General features: G+C 33.2%; 2 protein-coding genes across 2 annotated transcripts; both read left to right on the forward strand.

The window, feature by feature from the left end:
• The first annotated feature begins 1,472 nt into the window (after positions 1–1,472).
• Positions 1,473–2,915, forward strand: LOC143576547 (WRKY DNA-binding transcription factor 70-like). Its single transcript, XM_077060614.1, has 3 exons — positions 1,473–1,753; positions 1,940–2,041; positions 2,474–2,915. Exons 1-3 carry the CDS (start codon positions 1,473–1,475, stop codon positions 2,913–2,915), a joined length of 825 nt encoding a protein of 274 aa, XP_076916729.1.
• Positions 2,916–18,717: 15,802 nt separating this feature from the next.
• Positions 18,718–20,219, forward strand: LOC143576548 (WRKY DNA-binding transcription factor 70-like). The gene is made up of 3 exons (XM_077060615.1): positions 18,718–18,995; positions 19,241–19,342; positions 19,832–20,219. The coding sequence occupies exons 1-3, from the start codon at positions 18,721–18,723 to the stop codon at positions 20,217–20,219; spliced, it is 765 nt and encodes a 254-aa protein (XP_076916730.1). The 5' UTR covers positions 18,718–18,720.
• Positions 20,220–20,455: the final 236 nt, after the last annotated feature.

Consider the following 20,455-nt stretch of genomic DNA (forward strand, 5'->3'; position numbering starts at 1 on the left):
GCAGTGCAAATTTAGTAGTTTTTCGTCCAAAAACTTTTATACATAGTGTAAATTTACCCGTTTTTGACCAAAAATTTGAGCCCGGTCCCCTATCGTTTATGATTTTTTTTAAATATATTTTGAGTATGCCCCCCTTGGCGTTCATGTCCAGACTTCATCACTACCCTAGACGGGTCCAAATACCACCCGGGGGGGGGGGGGGGTTCTATTTTAACGGTTAAAGTTAAAGTCAGAAAAATGTTTATTTAAGCAGGTTTCTTTCATAATGTTCATTCCCAATCAAGTCGACTCACATAGTTTTTAGTTATTACTCGATAGGATTTTAACCAGCTAGATTCTACCACTTGTCTAAAAAGTCTCCTCGTAAGCCAAATAAATATTGTCAGATAACGAAAAGTCTTGTCAGAAGCAAAAAATAATCTCATCGGACACCAAAAAATATCTCACTTGACGCCTAAAAATCCTGATGGCTCCAAAGATTTAAAAAAAAACTACTAAGTTTTATAGCGCGTGACAGAATCTTGTTGATTGGAAACAACCGAATTAAAAAACACGATAACACGATGATTTTGTGAAAACTTTTCACTACTCAGTTTAAGAGCTAAAAACTTCAACCACTAATAATACAATAGACATAATTTATACCAAAACTCTAACTTGCTTACCAATACTCTTAATTAAATAAATTAAACCGACTCAAACTCAAACTCTTTAAAACTTCAAAACTTTATCAACTTTAACCCTTCATATTTGATCAGCCTTTCTCCATAATGTCCATCCTCAGTCTCATTAATCCTTACACTTTTTAATTGTTATACGAATCATGTTACTATGTTTTGTTCTTGTTTAACCATTTAACTTTGTTTCTCTTTTTTAGGCGGTTCACACTAACTATACACCGCCTAAAAGATATATTCAAAATAGAGAAAATAATCGAAACATTAATTTAAAAGGTTTAGGTATTTGACCGCCTAAAAAAAAGACTTTTACCGTCCAGAAAAATCATTTTTTACTAGTTAAAGAATCTTGAGAAGTTCTTACAAAATCATCGTATTTCCAGTTCTATATATTTAATTAAAAATATTATTTCACAACATTTTGTTTACTTTAACTAGCGGTTTAAATGGACATCTTATCATATTCGGAACCTAAACATACGACACCCGTATTGTTCGGATCAGATCATAGTATTTTTCAATTATTGTTGGTGCCAAGTAAGCACAAAAATGATCCCATGATGACATCATTCACATGACGTCACTTCAGTTTTTCTAGATTTTCTTTTCTTCAAGGAAATTTCGTGGAACTGATTTACAAGGTTCCTGGTTCCTCACTATCTCACTTTCTATTTATAATTATCACACATATATTTCATTTCATGTATATCTATAGTTCTATAGTATATATATATATAAGCCCCTAGCTTCAACTTCACTTTATACTCTACCAATTAACCGTACACAACATCCGAAATGGAAACGAACAATACTCGACTGATTGAAACCTTAATTAGGGGACGAGAGTCTACAAAGAGGTTGCAAAGTTTACTTAAAATGAATGTTAACGTTGAAGGCTTGGTTTCGGCTGAAGATTTGCTAATGGAGATACTCGGGTCGTTCTCGAGTGGCATTTCGATGGTGAATTGCGAGATTTATGGGATTCCGGCGACTCCGGTGGAAAATACACCGGAAGTTTGCGCTGGGAAGAGGCCTGCGCCGGTGGTGAAGGAGAGGAGAGGTTGTTATAAGAGAAGGTATAATAATATTATCAATTTTTATTTTCCCGATCCTGAAATTTGGAAATATTTGTTATCTGTACTGATATCGAATATTATCGATTGGGTACAGGTACCCAATACTAAATGCTCATCCTTGTTAATATTGTATGTGGTACAATTAATAATAAGTTTTAATATGTTTATTTGGTTTAATATTTGTAGGAGGACTATAGATTCTCGTGTTAAAATTAGTGCTATAATGGAAGATGGATATGCATGGAGAAAGTATGGACAAAAAGAGATCCTCAACTCCAAATCCCCAAGGTACTAATTAATATTTTCTTAACTTTTAACACTAATTTTTGATTTTTTTATTAACTAAAATATATAATATGGTGCTTAACTCTTTTTAACTTATTAAATCAATAATATTCTATACTTTTTATCTTAGAAAACCCATAAAACAAGTCTTTTTAACTGATCAAAGTTTCGGGGTTGTATGTTTAGCCAAACAGATTGTGTTAAACATATATCAACAACTATCTTTTTTACTTACTAAAATAATTTATTTAACTTGTAACATCAGTAATATACTAATATTCCATACATTATGCATGAGTAGACAAAAGTAAAACCTTTTTAAGTTTAATGTTTTATAGGGTAACTGATAATAATTAATAGGTTTAGCCCAACCCCTATAGCAAACTAATTATATTATTCCTGCCACTAATTATATATTTTTCTTGTGTGTTGTAGGTGTTACTTTAGGTGCACCCACAAGAATGTTCATGGGTGCAAAGCACTTAAACAAGTCCAAAAGTTGGAAGATGAATCAAACATGTACCACATCACATACCTAGGCAATCACACATGCCCTACTTTCACAAACCATGAAGTTGTCCTAGATTTTGAGGATTTCAAAAACCACTACCAGGTTTCCATAAATAGCCCCTCCACTATCACAAATGTACACACTGACCCCTCTGTGAAACAAGAAGTTGTTGACTCCAAGGACCAAAGTGCTGATGTTTCTGACAATGTTTCATCGGCCAATGATGACAACTCATCCCAAGCTTTAAGGTGGAATGACAAATTGAGATTTGGCCATGAAGATTCTTGTGCATCCACTAGCTCACATGACTTCATGAGTTTTTTTAGCAGTGATGATTTGCTGAGCAAATGGTCTGCGTCGTTATAGGATCGATGTACCATATGAACTTTCTTGTAGCGGTGGTGTGGGGTTGTATATCAGAACATTATATATGTTCTTCATGTCCTTGAATCAGAAGCAATCGTTAAGAAAACTGAAGTTTTGTAAATAGATCTAGTCATTATCGATTGTTTCGTTTACTCTTCTACAAAGTTTTCCTTTCTTGTTTTGTAAATTAAAGTGCATTTTCGGGTTTAATGTGACCTTGATTTTAGAGGTGTACAACACCAAATGCACAATATACAATATAATATAGAATCCTATCCTTTTAAGTTAATTATTACATATGAGATCAACCATATGTTTTTTTATTGCCTGATGATACAATTTTGTATCAAGTTGTGTATAAAATAAAAACATTAAATATCATTGTGTGAACACATAAAGCGCGGTTGGGAGTCGGGACCATAAGTAAACAATTGTAAAGTGGGAAAGGCATAGAAAGCACGAGTTTGACTCGTTTGCAAATATATTGGCTTTATCATTTATTTACATGTGGACAGATGAATAATATACATTATCGTTTATTGATTTTTTGTATTTAGGCTACCGCACTCTTCTATTTTGGGGAGATCCGTTACTCTAATTTGGCCAGACTATGTTTTGTTAACTAGGTCCATGAGGGCTTCAGAATTTGGCTTGGGCATTCTCCTGGGAAACTATACAGCCGGCTGCCACTTAACAGTTATTGTGCCACTACAAAAGCAAAACTCTCTAGCGTAACACACGGTGGGGCGAAAACCCTAGTGGACTCGGGTACAAACGTATAACCTTTACACAAGGTTTAACTTAAATCATTCATTGACAATATCCATCAAAAATGACATAAGTGGGAATTGAACTTGAGTCTCCATTGGAGAACCCAAACCTACTATCACTAGGCCACAAGTGGGGATAATAATATATATTATCTATACTAGTATATATACATGTATTTATATTTATTTATATTTAGCATATCATAATTTGTTATGCTATTATTATGAGGTAGAAAATGGTTAACGATATAAAAAAAATAAGAAACTAACCATGAGAAGCAACTTTAAATATATAAGTGTAAAACCTGAATAATACATTTCCCCATAGCGGTTGATAATAAGAGTTAGAAAGATTGTGATACACTTAAATGAATCAAATAACTGTTGTTTAGAACTTTGAAGAATAGCGTATATGTGTAGAATAGCGTATATGTGACAGTGTGTCACATATACGTGAAGAATATACGGTGTATATGTAACAGTGTGTCACATATATGCTATTCTTCACAAAACCATATGAAATGAAAAGGTAAAATGGTGTATGTGATTGTCCCAGTTATATATATATATGATTATGTAATAAACAAACCTCTAGATACATGCCCAACATAAACTCACTTTCATGTCAAGTATTGTGCTAACCACATAATATCCTTTTACATTATGCTTTGCTGATTTAATGTGAGAGAGAAAGTGAATGAAGCAAAAGTTTGCATAATCGCCTTGTGAAGTAAAACAAAAGACACAAGTATGTAGGCCGTTTTTATTATATTTAGCTTTGTATGCCCCCTTTCGGCCTTACATATACCAATAATATGCTATGTCGGATCTAGTATGTTAACTGTTAAGATAATTCAATAAATGCAGATATGATTTTTAGCCAAATTAAGAAAGCATATAAAAAAAGTTCAAGATATATTTTTATAAAACTCGAAAATAATAAAATCCTTACAAAACTAAGCTAACAACAAAATGATATGATTGCAATATTTAAAGAGTTTCATAGAACCCTCTTAATTAGTTAATACAGTATTATGTATAATAACTTTATTAATTTAGAAATATACAATATTTTTCTAGTTAAAAACATTTTTGTGTACGAAAGTTTTCGTTTATAGTTAAGGGTTCTGAAATAACAGTATTTTATGATAAGTTGTTGAGTAAATAATATAAAATATAAAAATTACAAAGCATATATCATTGGTGCACTTCCATAACTTTTTGAACCTAACTTTTTTTCTTTAGAACGATAAAGAACTTTTGAAAATAACGTTATTTTAACTTTTTATTCATTATATTAATATATTATTACTTTCCATGTTTCTTTATCACACAATTAAATTATTAGGATGTATTCAGGGGCTGTTTGGGATTCTTTATTTTCATCTTCTTATAATTTATAAGGAGAAGTCATAAGTTACAAATGTGTAACTTATGAACATTTTCTCTCACATAATAAGAAAACTCAAATACTTTTTTTTAACTTATCATAAGTCATAAGTTATAAGAAGGTAAAAATAAGGAATCCCAAACACCCCCTTAGTTTCGGGTATGAAGATAATGTTGTTCTAGTTATGCATTTTTCTTGAACGGCCAACGAATATAGCCAACTATCTAGAATAATCTAATGACAAAAGTCAACTTCATACGTTTGTATAATCATAGACAGTGCTGGGTAGCCCAAACCCATAATTCCTGTTTTCGGAAAGACCCACCGTCCGAAGACCCACTACTGTAAAACCCAGTTAAGATCTGATTCGAACTTGAGACCAAACCCAAATCTTCATTTTCCCTCCAATGACAGTTGAGCTAAAACTCATTGACGTTCTAGTTAAGCATTAATTTATACTTTTTAACGGCAAATCAAGCTCCATTTATAATTATTACATGTTCTTTTAACAACGATAAGACTTAAAATCCTCTTCCACGGGAAAGACAACGCATTATCTAGTGCATTGGTATCGCTAAGCTAAAGACCATTGGATAAATATTAAATTATTCATGCATTAACAGTAAGCTAAAGACCATTTGTTTATTATTCTTCTTTCACATCTGTTTTATTTAATTACACTAACTTAGCGTATATAATAAACTAGCTTTTGAACTCGTGTATTACACGGTTTTTGTAAAATTATAAAGATAAATAAAGTTTGTTATTTTAGTTGTGATTCTCAAAATACTTGTGATTAATTTAATGTAGACTTAATGGAAAAAACAAACAGGGTTAACGAAAAGTACTAAAATAACATGATTTTGGAAACACCAGGTGTTGATTTACAAGAAATTAAAAAAAAAAAGTACTAAAGTTGTGTAGTTGGTCAAACCTTAGGTATGAAAATGACACTTGATTCAATAATGAATATTATCCACACTATGTTATAACCCAATTGACAAAATGGTTTTGACCCATGACCCATAGATAACTAGAATGAATGAGATGAGAGATTAGGAATTAGGTGAAATGTAGGCTTGACACCTAAGCTTTAGCATTTTCTTTTATTAGTATTGTAAGATAAGATAAGATGTAAGATAAGATGTAAGATTCAAGAGTGCATATATATGTAACGGGGAAAAGTAATATCTGTCTCCGTTGTTATTGATAAATCAAAAGAGAATACATATATATACTAGTATATATACTACACAAATCACTTTTATGATAGTAAATTCAAGAATACATATTATGTATACTACACTAATCACTTTTATGATATAAGTAATTTCATCATTTTACTTACCACACCCATTATTTTAACTTTTCTAACTTTTAACATAGCCAATTATTAAGACCACTATTAAAAAGTTTTGTTGAGCTTTTTGCAAGACACACGAGGCAAATTGGTCACGATACAATCTCTCTCATCTTATTCTTAACCTCATCTTCTCCACCACCATAGATTTTCAAACCCAAACCCACACGTAATAATAATAATAATAATAATAATAATAATAAATTAAAAAAAATTACATGAAATTAATTAAATTAGTTTAAATCATGACCACACAAACATGCATATAACATGCACTTAAATTGCACAAACAAAATCTTCAGTTTTGTTCTAATATTTAATTATTATAATTAATTTTATTTCAATTTTGTTTTTCTTTTATAACTTTTGAAATATAAAGTTTTATAAAATTTCGAGTATACTGTTGAGACGAACTTATTTTTATCTACATGCCGATATAAATGTTATTCAAAACCCGAGTCAAGTTTTTATTGAGCATTTCGACATAAATCTGACCTAGCTCGGTTTAAAGTAAAATTTATGACGGCACGTAGATGAAAATAAGCTTGTCTCGCCGGTATATTAGATGTTTTATAAAACTTTATACTTTAAAAGTATTAAAGGAAAACTAAACACGAGTAAAATTATAATAATGAAATATTAAAAAAAATCAAAATCATCGTTTTTAGAAACACGGATTTCAAAAACGACGGATTTTTTTTCAGAAGTTGTCGGATATGACGGGTTTGGTCTGAAAATTGTCTGAGCCGACATATTTGGTTTAAAAGTTGTCTGATAGACGAATTTGGTTCAAAACTTGTCGGTCTAGATGGATTTGGTTCAAAAGTTATCTTTACCGACAGTTTTGAAAGAACATTTATGAAATTTAAAAAGAGAGGCTATTTTAAGTATCTTTCAAATGAACTATTTTTAAAATGAATTAATGTGCTATTATGACATGGAGGACTGGAGGTCCATGACAGCATGACTAGCCGGCCGGCCGGCCGAGTTCTAATCAAATGCGGTGTCGGACATGGACAGTGGACATATTAGTTTAGTGGTACATAAGACATGTACCTTCTCTTATTATTATTATTATTATTATTATTATTATTATTATTATTATTATTATTTATGTGAATCATGTCTTTCCTTTCTTTTCTAAATGGTTTATATTATTATTATTATTATTATTCATGTGAATCATGTCTTTCCTTTCTTTTCTAAATGGTTTATTTCCCGTCCCGGTAGTTTGGTTAAAATTTCCGCTTTAATCCAGATGTTTATTGCTTGATTGTCACACATAGTAGGATTTTTACGAATGAAAAAGTTTCGTTTCTTGCTCTTCAAATGATCCAGCATATGATTACAATAATATCTTCGACCAACTGTTTTTTCTCCTTCGCTAGCTTCAAAGTGACCGAAAGTTTCATCAGATATTAAACTCTAATAATTAGCAAGAACAATACAACAAAGTTTTTTACTTTAACATGTATTGAATCCCAACTATGATTACTCCATGTATCTACAAATGACATAGTCACTCGTTCGATGTGTGCTAGATAACACCAAAGAACCGCAATTAAGTCCTCTCGCAAAGTTCATGATTCTTAGCAAACGAAGGTTTACAAACCTTAACCTTGAAAATCAACGTTCGGGTACCTTTGGCCTTGGTTTTATTTTCATAATGGAGATGGAATTAGGATATTGATTGTTTAGTTTGAATTGAATGTATATTTACATGAAAATCCAATAATCATTCTTTAACAAATATTAAACTTCTTTTAAAATTTTAATTAAGATATAACTAGTACAAATTATCCCATGATTAACTAATTATTCTTTCTTTTTCTTATTTTTCTATTAACGAGTAAACTGTTGTTTTTGTCCTTATGGTTTGTTTAACTTTCGTCAATTTCATCCAAAACACACGCGCACGCGCATACACACACACATTGGGGTTAACGAAGTGAGTGAAAATGACAAGAAAATGAAATCCTAGAGATAGGCACGCAAGCAAAAAATATTTTGAGTGAAAGTGACGAAAGTAATCAAACCATTTCCAACTTAACAATAAATCTATATAGTACTTTTGTTTATCTTATAAATACATAAATGACTAACTATGATATTAACATTATTGAATGTTATAAATATATTCTCATGCATTTTTATAAAGCTGCAACAAATCCTAATGATAATATACGTAATAAATCATTTTGACTAAATGATCGATTATTGTCTAGTCGATTGGTACTCATTCAACTCTTATATTGAGATGTAAACCGTGACGTTATAATGCTATACTAGGTAACGTTACACAAGTATGACAACAGCATATCGTGACATAATGCTCATCAATGGTAACAAAATATCCTGACAGCTGTTGCAACATTCGACATTGATCAACATCTTTTATTCACAACTTGAATTGTTGCACCTTCATATAATTACAAAAAATACTTTATTCTGACCCACAACTTAAAGTGATTGTTAGTACTACGCTAGCGAGACCAAGTTGCCTTACGTCGAAGTAATTGACGATACTGTGCCAACAGCCAAGTTGCCACACAAGTGGGTGCCATTTGTTTTGTTTACACTAGTTACAAGCGAGCTTTCAACAAGTGGTTTGAATTGCAAATATTCATTTCAACTTGATTTCATGAAATTCAAGTTTAATGATAAGACTGAGCTAGAAACATTTATTGGGTTTAAAATAATTAGAGTGAGATGGGAGATTGCAACGGAGAATATGTAGAGAATAGAAATTAAATTAGGGTTTGGTGATTAAAAAAGTTTCAAAAATAAGTGAGATGTTATAACTTATAACCCGTTTAAGAGCTATTCCGGTTAGTGAGACTGAATTATTGTTTGGTGATTATGGGGTTATTTCACAAATAAATGAGATGTTATAACTCATTTAAGGAATATCCAGGTTTGGAGACACCAATGACATGCGAAAATTATTGTTTGATTATGAAAGGGTTTCACAAATAAATGACATGTTATAACCCATTTAAGGACCTTCTGGTTTGGTGAGACCCATACCTGCGAATTCAAGTCAGACGCATGAGAAGGCACAAATCACAAATCAAGCAATCTGGTAAGATGCGGTGTGAGCAACCAAAGAGGAACACATAGAATTTTTTTAGTAGATATTTATATAGATAAATAGATGATTATGGTAGCTGGAGTGTTCAACTAATTAAATTTTGAGTTACTCGGTTAATCAAATCAAGTTATTCAAATTTTGAAAGTCTGAACCAAAACTCAGTTGCTAAAAACCGATTCGAGTTATATTTGACTCAATTCACATTAAAAAGTGTATTTTTTTTTCTCTAGATAAGTATACAATTAGAATTCAGTTATTGAACTTGTGACTATATATAATATGAAGAAAAAATAAAGTTACATAGATTTGCTTCAATGTCAAGGCCATTCAATTGTATGGAGTATGGACATACTTAACTCAATTATGGTTATCATTATCTAATTGGGTCCTATAGTTTTAACCTGGTTTAAAGTTTGTCTCTATTTATATTGTATCATACAAAACATGTGGAAATGCATAGATTTTTATGATATCATTGCCAAAGTAACTTAATATCACATCTTACTTCTCTAAATACCATAACCCTCTATGATAACTATAATAGGCCAATTTGCTTCATTCAACATATTGTGATTCATACACTCAAGCCAGCTTGAGGTCTTTATATATATACATACATTTTTTTTAAGTCGAGCTTAGTGTTGCAACAAGAAAATTCATTAAGCTATCACATTGCCACATTCGATATCGACATGACGGCGTTACCATGTTAAACCCATGTTGGAGGTCTTTTTATGAGAGAGAACTTTTTTTTTTCTCACCTCATATAAAAGAAAGACATGTACTTAGTTGAGTTGATAAGGTTAGTAACTTTGGTCATATTCTTGATAGTTTTGTTTGTATCAATTATTATTAATAATGTAGGAAAAGGCCAAAATGGACAAAATCATTGTACAAAAAAGGAGAGGAGATTGGAGTTTTGGGGCCTATTTAATAGCGAGAAGAACATGGGTATATGAAAGAGCAAGCACAGGTAAATCCAAATTGTGATCTTTTATAATGTTCTAAACATATGAAAACATGATAAAACAAAATGAGGTAGCATAGGTCAAACCCATGACCAAGTGTAGTGGTATGGTGTTTGCTCCATACCCGTTTCACATGCTCCACAACAGAGAGCCTATGCCATGTAATTATGATTTCAAGAATTAAATGGGTTATTAGACGAACCCCTAACCCCTTCTTCCAACATGTTCATCTAATTAGCTTGATAAAACCACTTTGAAGTTAATAGTGAAAGATTATAAAGAAATGATATTAATTTTTGTTAGCGTCTAGAAGGACATGTTAGCAAGGAATCATAAATCTTAACTAGTTTAGGTAGGGAGTGTCATCCCGAAGGTTAGGGTGGTACCGAATAAGGGATAAAAGTTTATTTATTTTTATCACGTTAATTAAAATATTATGGTTCCGTCACCGCTAAACCTTTAATGTGTAATGATGATGATGATGGTGTGGATACGTTGAGCTTTCAAACTACCCACTAAAATAAATCTATCATCACATCTCATCCTTGGTTTTTATGCATTGCAAAGTTATATATTAGGTCCAAAAAGGAGATTAAAAATTAGAGGTGGCAAATGTGACTTATTGAGTTGAATTAGTTGTAATAAAATGTATATAATGGGTTATAATAGATCTAACTAAAAAAGAAATTGATTCAAACGGGTCAAAATGGGTTAACATTTCTTGAATTTTTTTTATGTAAGGAAACAGAGGAAACTTTTTATTTTTTATTTTTTACTATTTTAGTTTTTTATTTATATTTTGAATTATGATTTTTTAATTATTTTTTTTGAATTTTTTACTGAGGGGTTTCTGAAATCTCAACCCATTTTAACTCATTTTCAAAACCTCTCATTAAAAAATTCAAAAAAAAATAATTAAAAAATCATAACTCAAAATATAAATCAAAAAACTAAAAAGTAAAAACACAAAAAAAGTTTCCTCCGTTTTTCTTGTTCCATTAAAAAATAAAAAAAAAAAAAAAACCTCGAGAAATGTCAACCCATTTTGACACGTTCAATCATTTCTTTTTTTTAGTTTGACTCATTCTGACCAATTACATTTTATTACAACTCATTCAACCTAATGGGTCGCATTTGCTACCCCTAATTAAAATTTAAAATATAGTTAATTCTTTTGGATATACTATATTACAAAAACTTAAGAGAACATCATTAACGCAGTTATAATCCTTGAAAACTTTAGACTAATTACCACAACCACCCACGAATAAAAGGACCTTGTTAGAGACTATTAACTTAATCTTTTTAATATATAAAACTCTATCTTGGACCTACAAACTACAAAGGTCCAAACGCCTACCATTTAAACAACTTATAGCCTTATAGGTTACATAATATAATATTAATATTTAATAAGGCCATTATTAATAATTTAACTAGTACATATCTTGGATTAAAAAAAAAAGGTTGTACGGAACACAAATGGGATCACGGGCTTTTGACTTGAACCTAGAGTTATAATAGACATGGATGATGGAACAAAGTCTGGTACAATTTTTTTTGGTACTTTGCTAGTAGGTTGATTGTTTCTTAGTTCTTGCTAGATGAACATTTATGTTTTAGTTTTGTTTTTGTTCATCAAGAGAAAGATGAAGGGGCGGCACTCAAGAAAGTGATTAAACCCAAGGAGGCATACGGATAGATGCAAATATGCAATGATCAAAATTATTAATAGGTGTAGTCGGGATATATGTAAGTTATATATAACAAGATATGACTGATGTTGTCCATGGATATGATCTAATGCGAAAGAGTGGGTCGATATAATAAGGATATGATCCTTCCATAACAAATTATGGGACCACAAGTAACAAACTAAAAACAAGGGTTAGTTTTGTGCGCTAGGATATTGCGATATTATAGTATATATCAGCATGTCCAAAGTAAGATCACAAGGGTTGATTAAGCATTATTTCTATGTAGAATACTAATTTGCACGCCGGAGTTTCATTTATGTAAACGGTCTATACGTGTGTAGGTTATTAAAAAACACATGAATCACGAATCTTATTCCATGGTTTATTATATGTATGTATGCATGTATGTGAAAAGAAAATAAAATGATTTAAATTGGTAATTTTTGTTGTCATACTAGTTTACGTTATGTAATTAATTGATTATCATGAATCATTTCTTGTATTATATATTTTAAAAAGTAAATATACAAAATCAGAAGAGATGATCAGCGTTGGTAAATCGAATAAGACATTAAGACTGGGTCATTACTTAATCGGTCGGTTCATTGGGCCGGGAGGTTTGTAAGTACGTTTGGGCCTAAAAGGTTTCCTAATGGGTTGTAACTTGTTTTACTTTTACATTATGGCCCATGAAACTCTATGGGGCCATCTAGCTTAAAAACAGTATAAAAAATATAGAAAAAAGCACAATCCATTATCCATTTTATTAATTTAGGTAGTGTTTTGTATTGACGTATAATAGTCTTTGTCCTCTACCATTGTGTTTGTATGTTGTTCTATGATGTTGGGTATATGTTATTTGTAGTTTTATATTCTAAAAGTTTGGAACCCATCACTAGCACACTAGCATTATATTTTTATGATATTTTGCTTTGTAGGTAAGTGGTTCTTGACTCGAGGATCTTACTGGAAGCAACTTCATTATCTTTTAGGATAGAGATATAGTTTACCTACGTCTCAACTTTCCCAGACCCTATTAATTGGGTGGGATTTTACTGTGTGTGGTTGTTTTTGTTTTCACCATACTTTCTTGACATCATCACCTGACCACCGCCACCACCCAATCACCATTTTAGTTCATATATTTAGCTGTTAAAAATAGTTAGTTTCGCTATAAATGTATATATTAACACACATCTACCCCATGTTACTCCCTACTTGTGACATCATTAATAGTTTTGGTTTTCTGTTTCACGTTGTGTAGATGCATACCGATCATAACCTCAAACATGAATAAACGGTGTGAGTCATTTCTCCGTTTCATTTCACTTTATCAGCACGATCGTCCTGCCACAACTACGCCTTTGCTCACATTATGAAGTTATTAATCTACTCATAAATGTTGTATCAATATGTTTTCTCATTAGAACTTATAAATACACAAATGATTATATTAAATATGAGAATGATGATGTAGGCCAACAATTAAAAAAAAAACTAAATAAAAAGGACACTAAATATGAGTGATGCCAAGATAAGGTGAGTACTGGGTAGTAGACGTGCACAAAATAACCGGTTCCGGAACCGAACCGGTGGAACCGACCCGGAACCGGTTCTAACCCATACCTGGAACCGGTTCCTGACCGGGTATAGGATTTCTCCTCGGAGCCGGTTCCGGAACCGGAACCGACCCGGAACCGGTGGAAAAAACCCGGAGGAACCGGTCAAAAACCCGAAAAAAACCCGGAGGAACCGGTCAAAACCCGACCCGGAACTGGTCAAAACCGGTCAAATACCCGACCATACCCGGAACCGGTTCCGGAACCGAACCGGGTTTGACTTTTGTTGACCATACCCGGAACCGGTTCCTACCCGGTTCCGGGTTTTTTAAATACCCGATTTGTGCACCTCTACTGGGTAGTAATGATTAAATAAAAAAGGGTTGGGGTAGGGTGTACCAATTTTGATATAAAGCTTGTTGCAGCTTGTGGCCAATTTGGAGGGTGGGGGTGTTCAAGTGATCATCACTTGCTCCCACCAATGGTGGGGTGCCACTTCACCCCATCACTTTCTATCACTAGTGATGGAATTTGGTAGGGGTGGTGGTGTGGTGTGGTGTGGTGTGATGGAATTTTTTTTTGTTTTACAATAAATACTAAAACAAGGTTAAATTAAATAAAAAATAAAACAAGATTAAATAAATATAATTAAAAAAACCGACAAAAAAAACCCTATGGCGCTTCCCAACCCCACTTCTCGCATAGCTCGTGTTTGCGTTGAAGTAGGATCGATCTAAAGGGTTCGTTAAGATGTTCGTGCGGTTGTAGGATGAATGTTAAATCGGCGTTTTTTTGGTTTTCATTCAAATGGTTGATATACGCCTCGTCACGTTTTAATTTTGAAGCAAGAGTTAGTTGCTTTCGCTCCTTCGTCTCTAGCATTTCCGCCAACTTAGCCGACTTGTATTCGTTGAAGTCCTCGGCCACTGCTTCCTTTCCTAATCTTGACGATTCCCCACTTTTCTTGCGATGCGGCCGTGTGGGTGTGGGTGTGTCTTCATCGGGATCGTCTCCAGGTTGATCGTTCAAGTTCATGTTCGGCGTGTTGATTGACAAGCCGTCGGTAGACGTTGTGTAGTTCCCGGAATCGGAATTTTTTGATCTTTTTTGAAGAAGATCCTTTTTTCCTTGGAGCCGTCGGTCCGTCCATGTCGACCACCGGAACCGGTTCCCACTTCGGGTGGTGTCTCGCAATCTCCCACGCATCCAAGTGGGGAAAGGATTTAGATCGGAAAATCTTGGTATAATTGCTCAAGACGTTCTTTATGATAGTCGCCTCGCTCGCTCCGCTTTGTGGATCTCGGCTCTACAAAACATTTCAAAAATATATATATATATATATATATATATATATATATATATATATATATATATATATATATCAAAATTGTAAAAATAAAGTAATAAATTATAAAAAAAATTTAACTAATAAATTTAAAAAATCAATTACCAATTGGATGTAGCAAGCATTAAATTTTGACATTTTTCTATTCAAATCTCCCCACTTGGAAGTCATTTTATCCATGTTTCGATTGGTTGCACCGGGAAGTTTTTCGAAATGTGCAACAACACGTCTCCAAAACGTATCTCGTTTTTGTTGGTTTCCGGGTTTTTTTTGTTTCGGAGGCGTGTAAATAAGCCTTGGTCAAGGCGACCTCCTCCGCGGACGACCAAGGTCTACGGACGATGGAATTCTCCTCCACGGGTTCATCTTCATCGTCGTCTTCATCCACATCATCGTCTTCATCACGAAAAGCACGTGCAAATTGATGTATAACATTGTTATCCTCTAAAGGATCGACGGACGTATGTGACGGTTGAGATTGAAACGTTTCAAAAGGATTATTTTGATATATTTGGCTAGAAAAAGGTGGAATAAACGGTTGGTTTTGATACGGTGTCGATGAAAACGGTGAATTAAATGTTTGAGATTGAAATGGTTGGTTTTGGAACGGTTGTGGTTGAAAAGATTGTGGTTGACAAGGTTGTTGTTGGAATGGTTGGGTTGTGTCGGGTTCATCTTGTAATCGGAATCTCGCTGGCTCGCCAAGATTTTGTCGAACCTTTGGTCGGGATTGGGTTTTCTTTGAACCCTCCATTTGTGTGATGTTAGAATGTTGTTTGTAGTAGAGGATTTGAGTTAGATTTGAGTTGGATTTGATTATATTTATATAGGTTAATTAAGTTTTTTTTTTATTGCCTTCAACGGTAACATTCCAACGGTCATATGGTTTTGAACGCGTGATGGCCATCACGGCCGGCCTCCCATCACGCGTGATGGGAGGACCGGCGGTGGTGTTACCGTGATGGTCACGCGTTATAGGCGGCTATAACGCACCACCCCGTCTACCCTTATTATGATGGTTCATTGTGTTGTTTGCTTTCTTGTTTTAGTTGCATTGGTGGTTAAGTACTACCACTGGCATTGGGAGTACCTCACGAATCCAGTGTACGCGGTTATGGAACTCGTCATGATCTTGATGTTATATTAGTAAGAGTAATTGTGTTCGTCAAATAATTACCTTTTAAGGATATTACTATTTGTTCATTATAATTAAATAAACAAACCTGAAGGCTATTTAATAGATTAATAGTCATTCCCACTTTGGTGGGTGGCAAGGTGGTTAAATCCCACATACCACATTGTGCAAATATTTACTCGTTCAAAATTTTTTTTATAGATTAATAAATGGCAAGCATATATATATTTTTTGAACGACCAACAAAAGAAATTATATTCTGCCAACAAGACGCTATAAGTAACCTTACACCAACACCAACACCAACACCAACACAATCAAGACCTCAACTACCAGACGAAACAAACAAAAAAAAAACAAACAATTACACATTAAAGCGACACCAATTTTCTCAAGTGAGGTCTCTCATCTTCCCTCTATTTTAAATCCAAAGAAATCCCATAATCTTTATTTCCTCAGCTAAACCAGAGATAGTTATCGGCACCCCCTCGTGAAAAAGAGATTCCTTTTTTTCCCATAGGCACCAAATTGCAATAAGACAAATCGCTTGAAATACTTTGGCCTTACCTCTTGACAACGACAAAAAATCATGTACCCCCAACAAGTCACGAAAACTAAACAAGAAAAAAGAGGGCACCTTACACCATTGAGAAATCACGCTCCACAAAGATTGTGCAAGGCCGCATGAGATAAAAATATGCTCCACTGATTCCTCAATATCGCCGCAAAACGGACACATTTTTTAAGTGACTGGAATGTTCATTTTTTCCAATGCATCGAAAGTTGGTAACCGAGCAAGAGCCGCTCGCCATGCCACAAACCCAACCTTTTTGGGAATCAAGCGATTCCACTCAAGCACAAAAGTAGGGACCGTGCAAGCACATATTAATCTTACAAATACATCATATATTGTCTTCAAAGTGGAATTTCTAGAAAAAGAAAAAATGGTTTATAATCGATTTTATTGCAAGTGCATATTCTAATGTCATGACTTCAATTCAAAGCAACCACAACATATACACATTGAAACCTATCTCAAACCCAGACCGATAAGAAGTATCTCAAACCCAGACCGATAAGAAGTGCGACATAAAGCGTATTGAGATGTGAGGTTTCAAGCATGTACTTAGTCAATTATGAAGCCGACAATATGATATGTAAAAAGTGGTAGTTTAAATCCATTTATCTTGTTTTTTTTTAATAAAACTTGGATTATTATTGTGAGGGAGGCAGCTGATAACTTGTTGCTCTCTAGTGTACATGAGGAACAATGTGCAAAGAGAAATAGATATGATGCTATGATAACAATAGAAAACAAGTAAAAAGAACAAACCAAAGTCAAATATTTGTTTGCCACTTTGCCTCAAACAAAGTGTAGTGAGCGTTAACCGATTGTCATGTCACCATACTTGAGCGCCGAACACTATTATGCATGAAGAATTGAGGGCGCTAAAGTAGCGAATGCCCTTCTAGGTGCCACTACAACGAAGCAAGGGCTTCAAATGGTGGGACCAACTATAAATCCAACCAATCAAATACCTTATTCACATTTTTATTAAACAAATTAAAATGTTAAAAAAATAATTGTTTTTTGGTTAAGCCATTACACCATTTGGAGCTTATGAAAAGCGAGGGACGGTTAACTTTACGGAAGGAAAGACATTAAAATAGAAGAAATTATAGGTGAGATCAAATCCTTAGATTTCTTTTGGTACAAGAATAGTTCCAAAAGAAACTCGATAGATTGGTTTAGTTGGTGTAATTGTTCAAGTTTGGTGGTTGGCGGCTCTCTCTGACTTGTAGAGGGTGCCGGTGTTTCTTGGCATTTTTCCGCATTTGTTTATAAAAGTTTACAGTTCGGAAAAAAAAAACCTATTACACCATTTGCGAGCTTAGTTGGTTAAAATCCCAAAGGGGGGAGGGGTGGGTTCAAGTCTTATATGTAATAAAAAATAAAGGGTTTCAGCTTCTAGGTTGTGTCATGAGATTTTCTCACAAATGACACGTTTTGACGTTTTCTCCTGAAGATATATGGAATGGAGATGATTATTTGGGTCAGTGGTCCAACAGTAATACAAATGACCGTTACAAATATTAGTTAATCCTCATCCACATACATAACCGTAACCTATGGTACTTTTTATTAACCAATTCCATTCCATTACACTCGGTATTATCAAAGCATGCCAAATAATCAACAAAACTTTCCTTGTCATAACATATTGAAAACACCCTACTTTTTGTCCTTTAAAGACACATAATTGACTTTTCTACAATATTAAATTCAATTTTGTTCGGATTTGATTAAGACTAATAAAAATCTTATAAAATGGTGATTAGTATGAGATCACATTCACTCAAATTGATGGCGTACATAATACCCTTTTTTTCCTCCTATATATATGTTTGTAAGTATGTAACATATATCACACTCCTACAACATTATACCTTAATCAGTGCATATCTTAAAACTGTCCGTACATCTTACAAATGGACATTAACAAGAAAGAATTGGTGGAAACCTTAACCAAAGGCAGAGATTCTGCAAAGAAGCTACAGAATTTACTTAGCCACAAAGTTGATGATGATGGGTTGGCTTCTGTTGGTGATCTTGTGACCGAAATATCGCAATCGTTCTATGGTGGCCTTTTGGTGTTGAATTCTTCCAATTCCGGTGAATTTAGTAGGGTTCCGGTGAATTCTCCTTGTTCTGGTGACCAGATAGTGGCACTGGCTAAGGGACGGAGAGGATGTTACAAGAGAAGGTATTTAATAGTTAAAATTTTAATTGTGAAGGTACGAAGATCAAACCCTAACACTAGCCTGATTTACTCTAGGACACGTATTATTATTATTATTATTATTATTATTATTATTATTATTATTATTATTATTTTAGTTGAAACTTAACTTTTGTTACACATGTAGATTGTAGAAGTAGTTGATGTTTTTTGTAATTTGTTTGATTCAACACAAGATCTTAGGTATTCACTAATTTAAGGTTTTGCAGGAAGACAATAGATTCTAGAATGGAAGTTAGTGACACCATTGAAGATGGCTATGCATGGAGGAAATATGGGCAAAAAAGGATTCTCAATTCTAACTTCCCAAGGTTTACTTTATTCTTATTAATCTATAAATGTTTATTATAATTGCATTTAGTGATATTGTATTTGCTCTCATCCTCCCAACACAAATGTGATTCTCGCCTTCTGGGTTCAAATCCTTACATGTACAATGTAAGGTCAGTTTTTAGGTGTTAAAAGCGTCGTTAAAAATCACATTTAGTGGGAAAGAGTAAGAGAGACGGGTAAAAACACATCTTAATTGTGTATCAAAACCTTTTTTTCATGTTAAATGGCAAACTAACATACACCAAAATACGCCTATAAAGTATAAACCATCTAAAATATAAAAATTGTATAGACGTATACTTATACATATCATTAAGATTAAATATACAATAAAATTAATTACATTTTTATACGATTTTTATAGTTTTCTACTTAAAATTAGAAAATTAGTTATACATTAAACGCCCATTGTTATCAATATTGTCATGTTAGTTTGTATTTTAATACATGTGTTTGATTGATTGCAGATGTTACTTTAGATGCACACACAAACAAGGTCATGGGTGCAAAGCATTAAAACAGGTTCAGAAGTTAGAAGATGGATCAAACATGTTCCGCATAACTTATTTTGGTCATCACACTTGCCCACATGCAACTACTTCTTCTCACCTTGGAGGACTTGATCTTGATTGCAAAAACTCCAATAACCATAACAACATGTCAAGCACCCCCTCAACTATTGCAAAAGACCACATTGACCCCTCTATAAAACAAGAAGATCTATCCAACAATGTTTCATCAACACAATCTGCTTTGGTTTGGGAAGAGATATTGCTAGATGAATTTGAGTGTTTCAAGAATAATGGAAGCTTTGGTGACATATCATTTGATGATATTGTTTCTCTTAATAGTTAATGTTAAGGGTGCAATAACTTATGCATAATGTAACTTTTTTATTGCATACCTTGACATTTTGTTATATCGTAATTATTTCAAACTTTGTTATAAGGTTATATGTTATGAGGTGTAACTGGGCATGATAAGAAGTCACGGTGACATGTTTGATTGTTTGGACGCGGAACACCGCCCACCCGAAACATGGTGTGACGTGTATGTGTGTGTCATGAGAGGTATAACGGTCGTGCGGAAAA

This window comes from Bidens hawaiensis, unplaced genomic scaffold (assembly GCF_021521415.1).
Source record: "Bidens hawaiensis isolate Kalapana, Puna unplaced genomic scaffold, B.hawaiensis_p1.1 tig00028238_1, whole genome shotgun sequence".
Taxonomy (NCBI): Eukaryota; Viridiplantae; Streptophyta; class Magnoliopsida; order Asterales; family Asteraceae; genus Bidens; species Bidens hawaiensis.

What these genes read in the sequence shown, in the direction of transcription:
- LOC143576547 (XM_077060614.1), top strand. Translation starts at nt 1,473, where the DNA reads ATGGAAACGAACAATACTCGACTGATTGAAACCTTAATTAGGGGACGA. An exon ending in AGAGGTTGTTATAAGAGAAG is followed by an intron (nt 1,754 to 1,939) that starts GTATAATAATAT and finishes TAATATTTGTAG; the next exon opens with GAGGACTATAGATTCTCGTG. An exon ending in CTCAACTCCAAATCCCCAAG is followed by an intron (nt 2,042 to 2,473) that starts GTACTAATTAAT and finishes TGTGTGTTGTAG; the next exon opens with GTGTTACTTTAGGTGCACCC.
- LOC143576548 (XM_077060615.1), top strand. Translation starts at nt 18,721, where the DNA reads ATGGACATTAACAAGAAAGAATTGGTGGAAACCTTAACCAAAGGCAGA. An exon ending in AGAGGATGTTACAAGAGAAG is followed by an intron (nt 18,996 to 19,240) that starts GTATTTAATAGT and finishes AAGGTTTTGCAG; the next exon opens with GAAGACAATAGATTCTAGAA. An exon ending in CTCAATTCTAACTTCCCAAG is followed by an intron (nt 19,343 to 19,831) that starts GTTTACTTTATT and finishes GATTGATTGCAG; the next exon opens with ATGTTACTTTAGATGCACAC.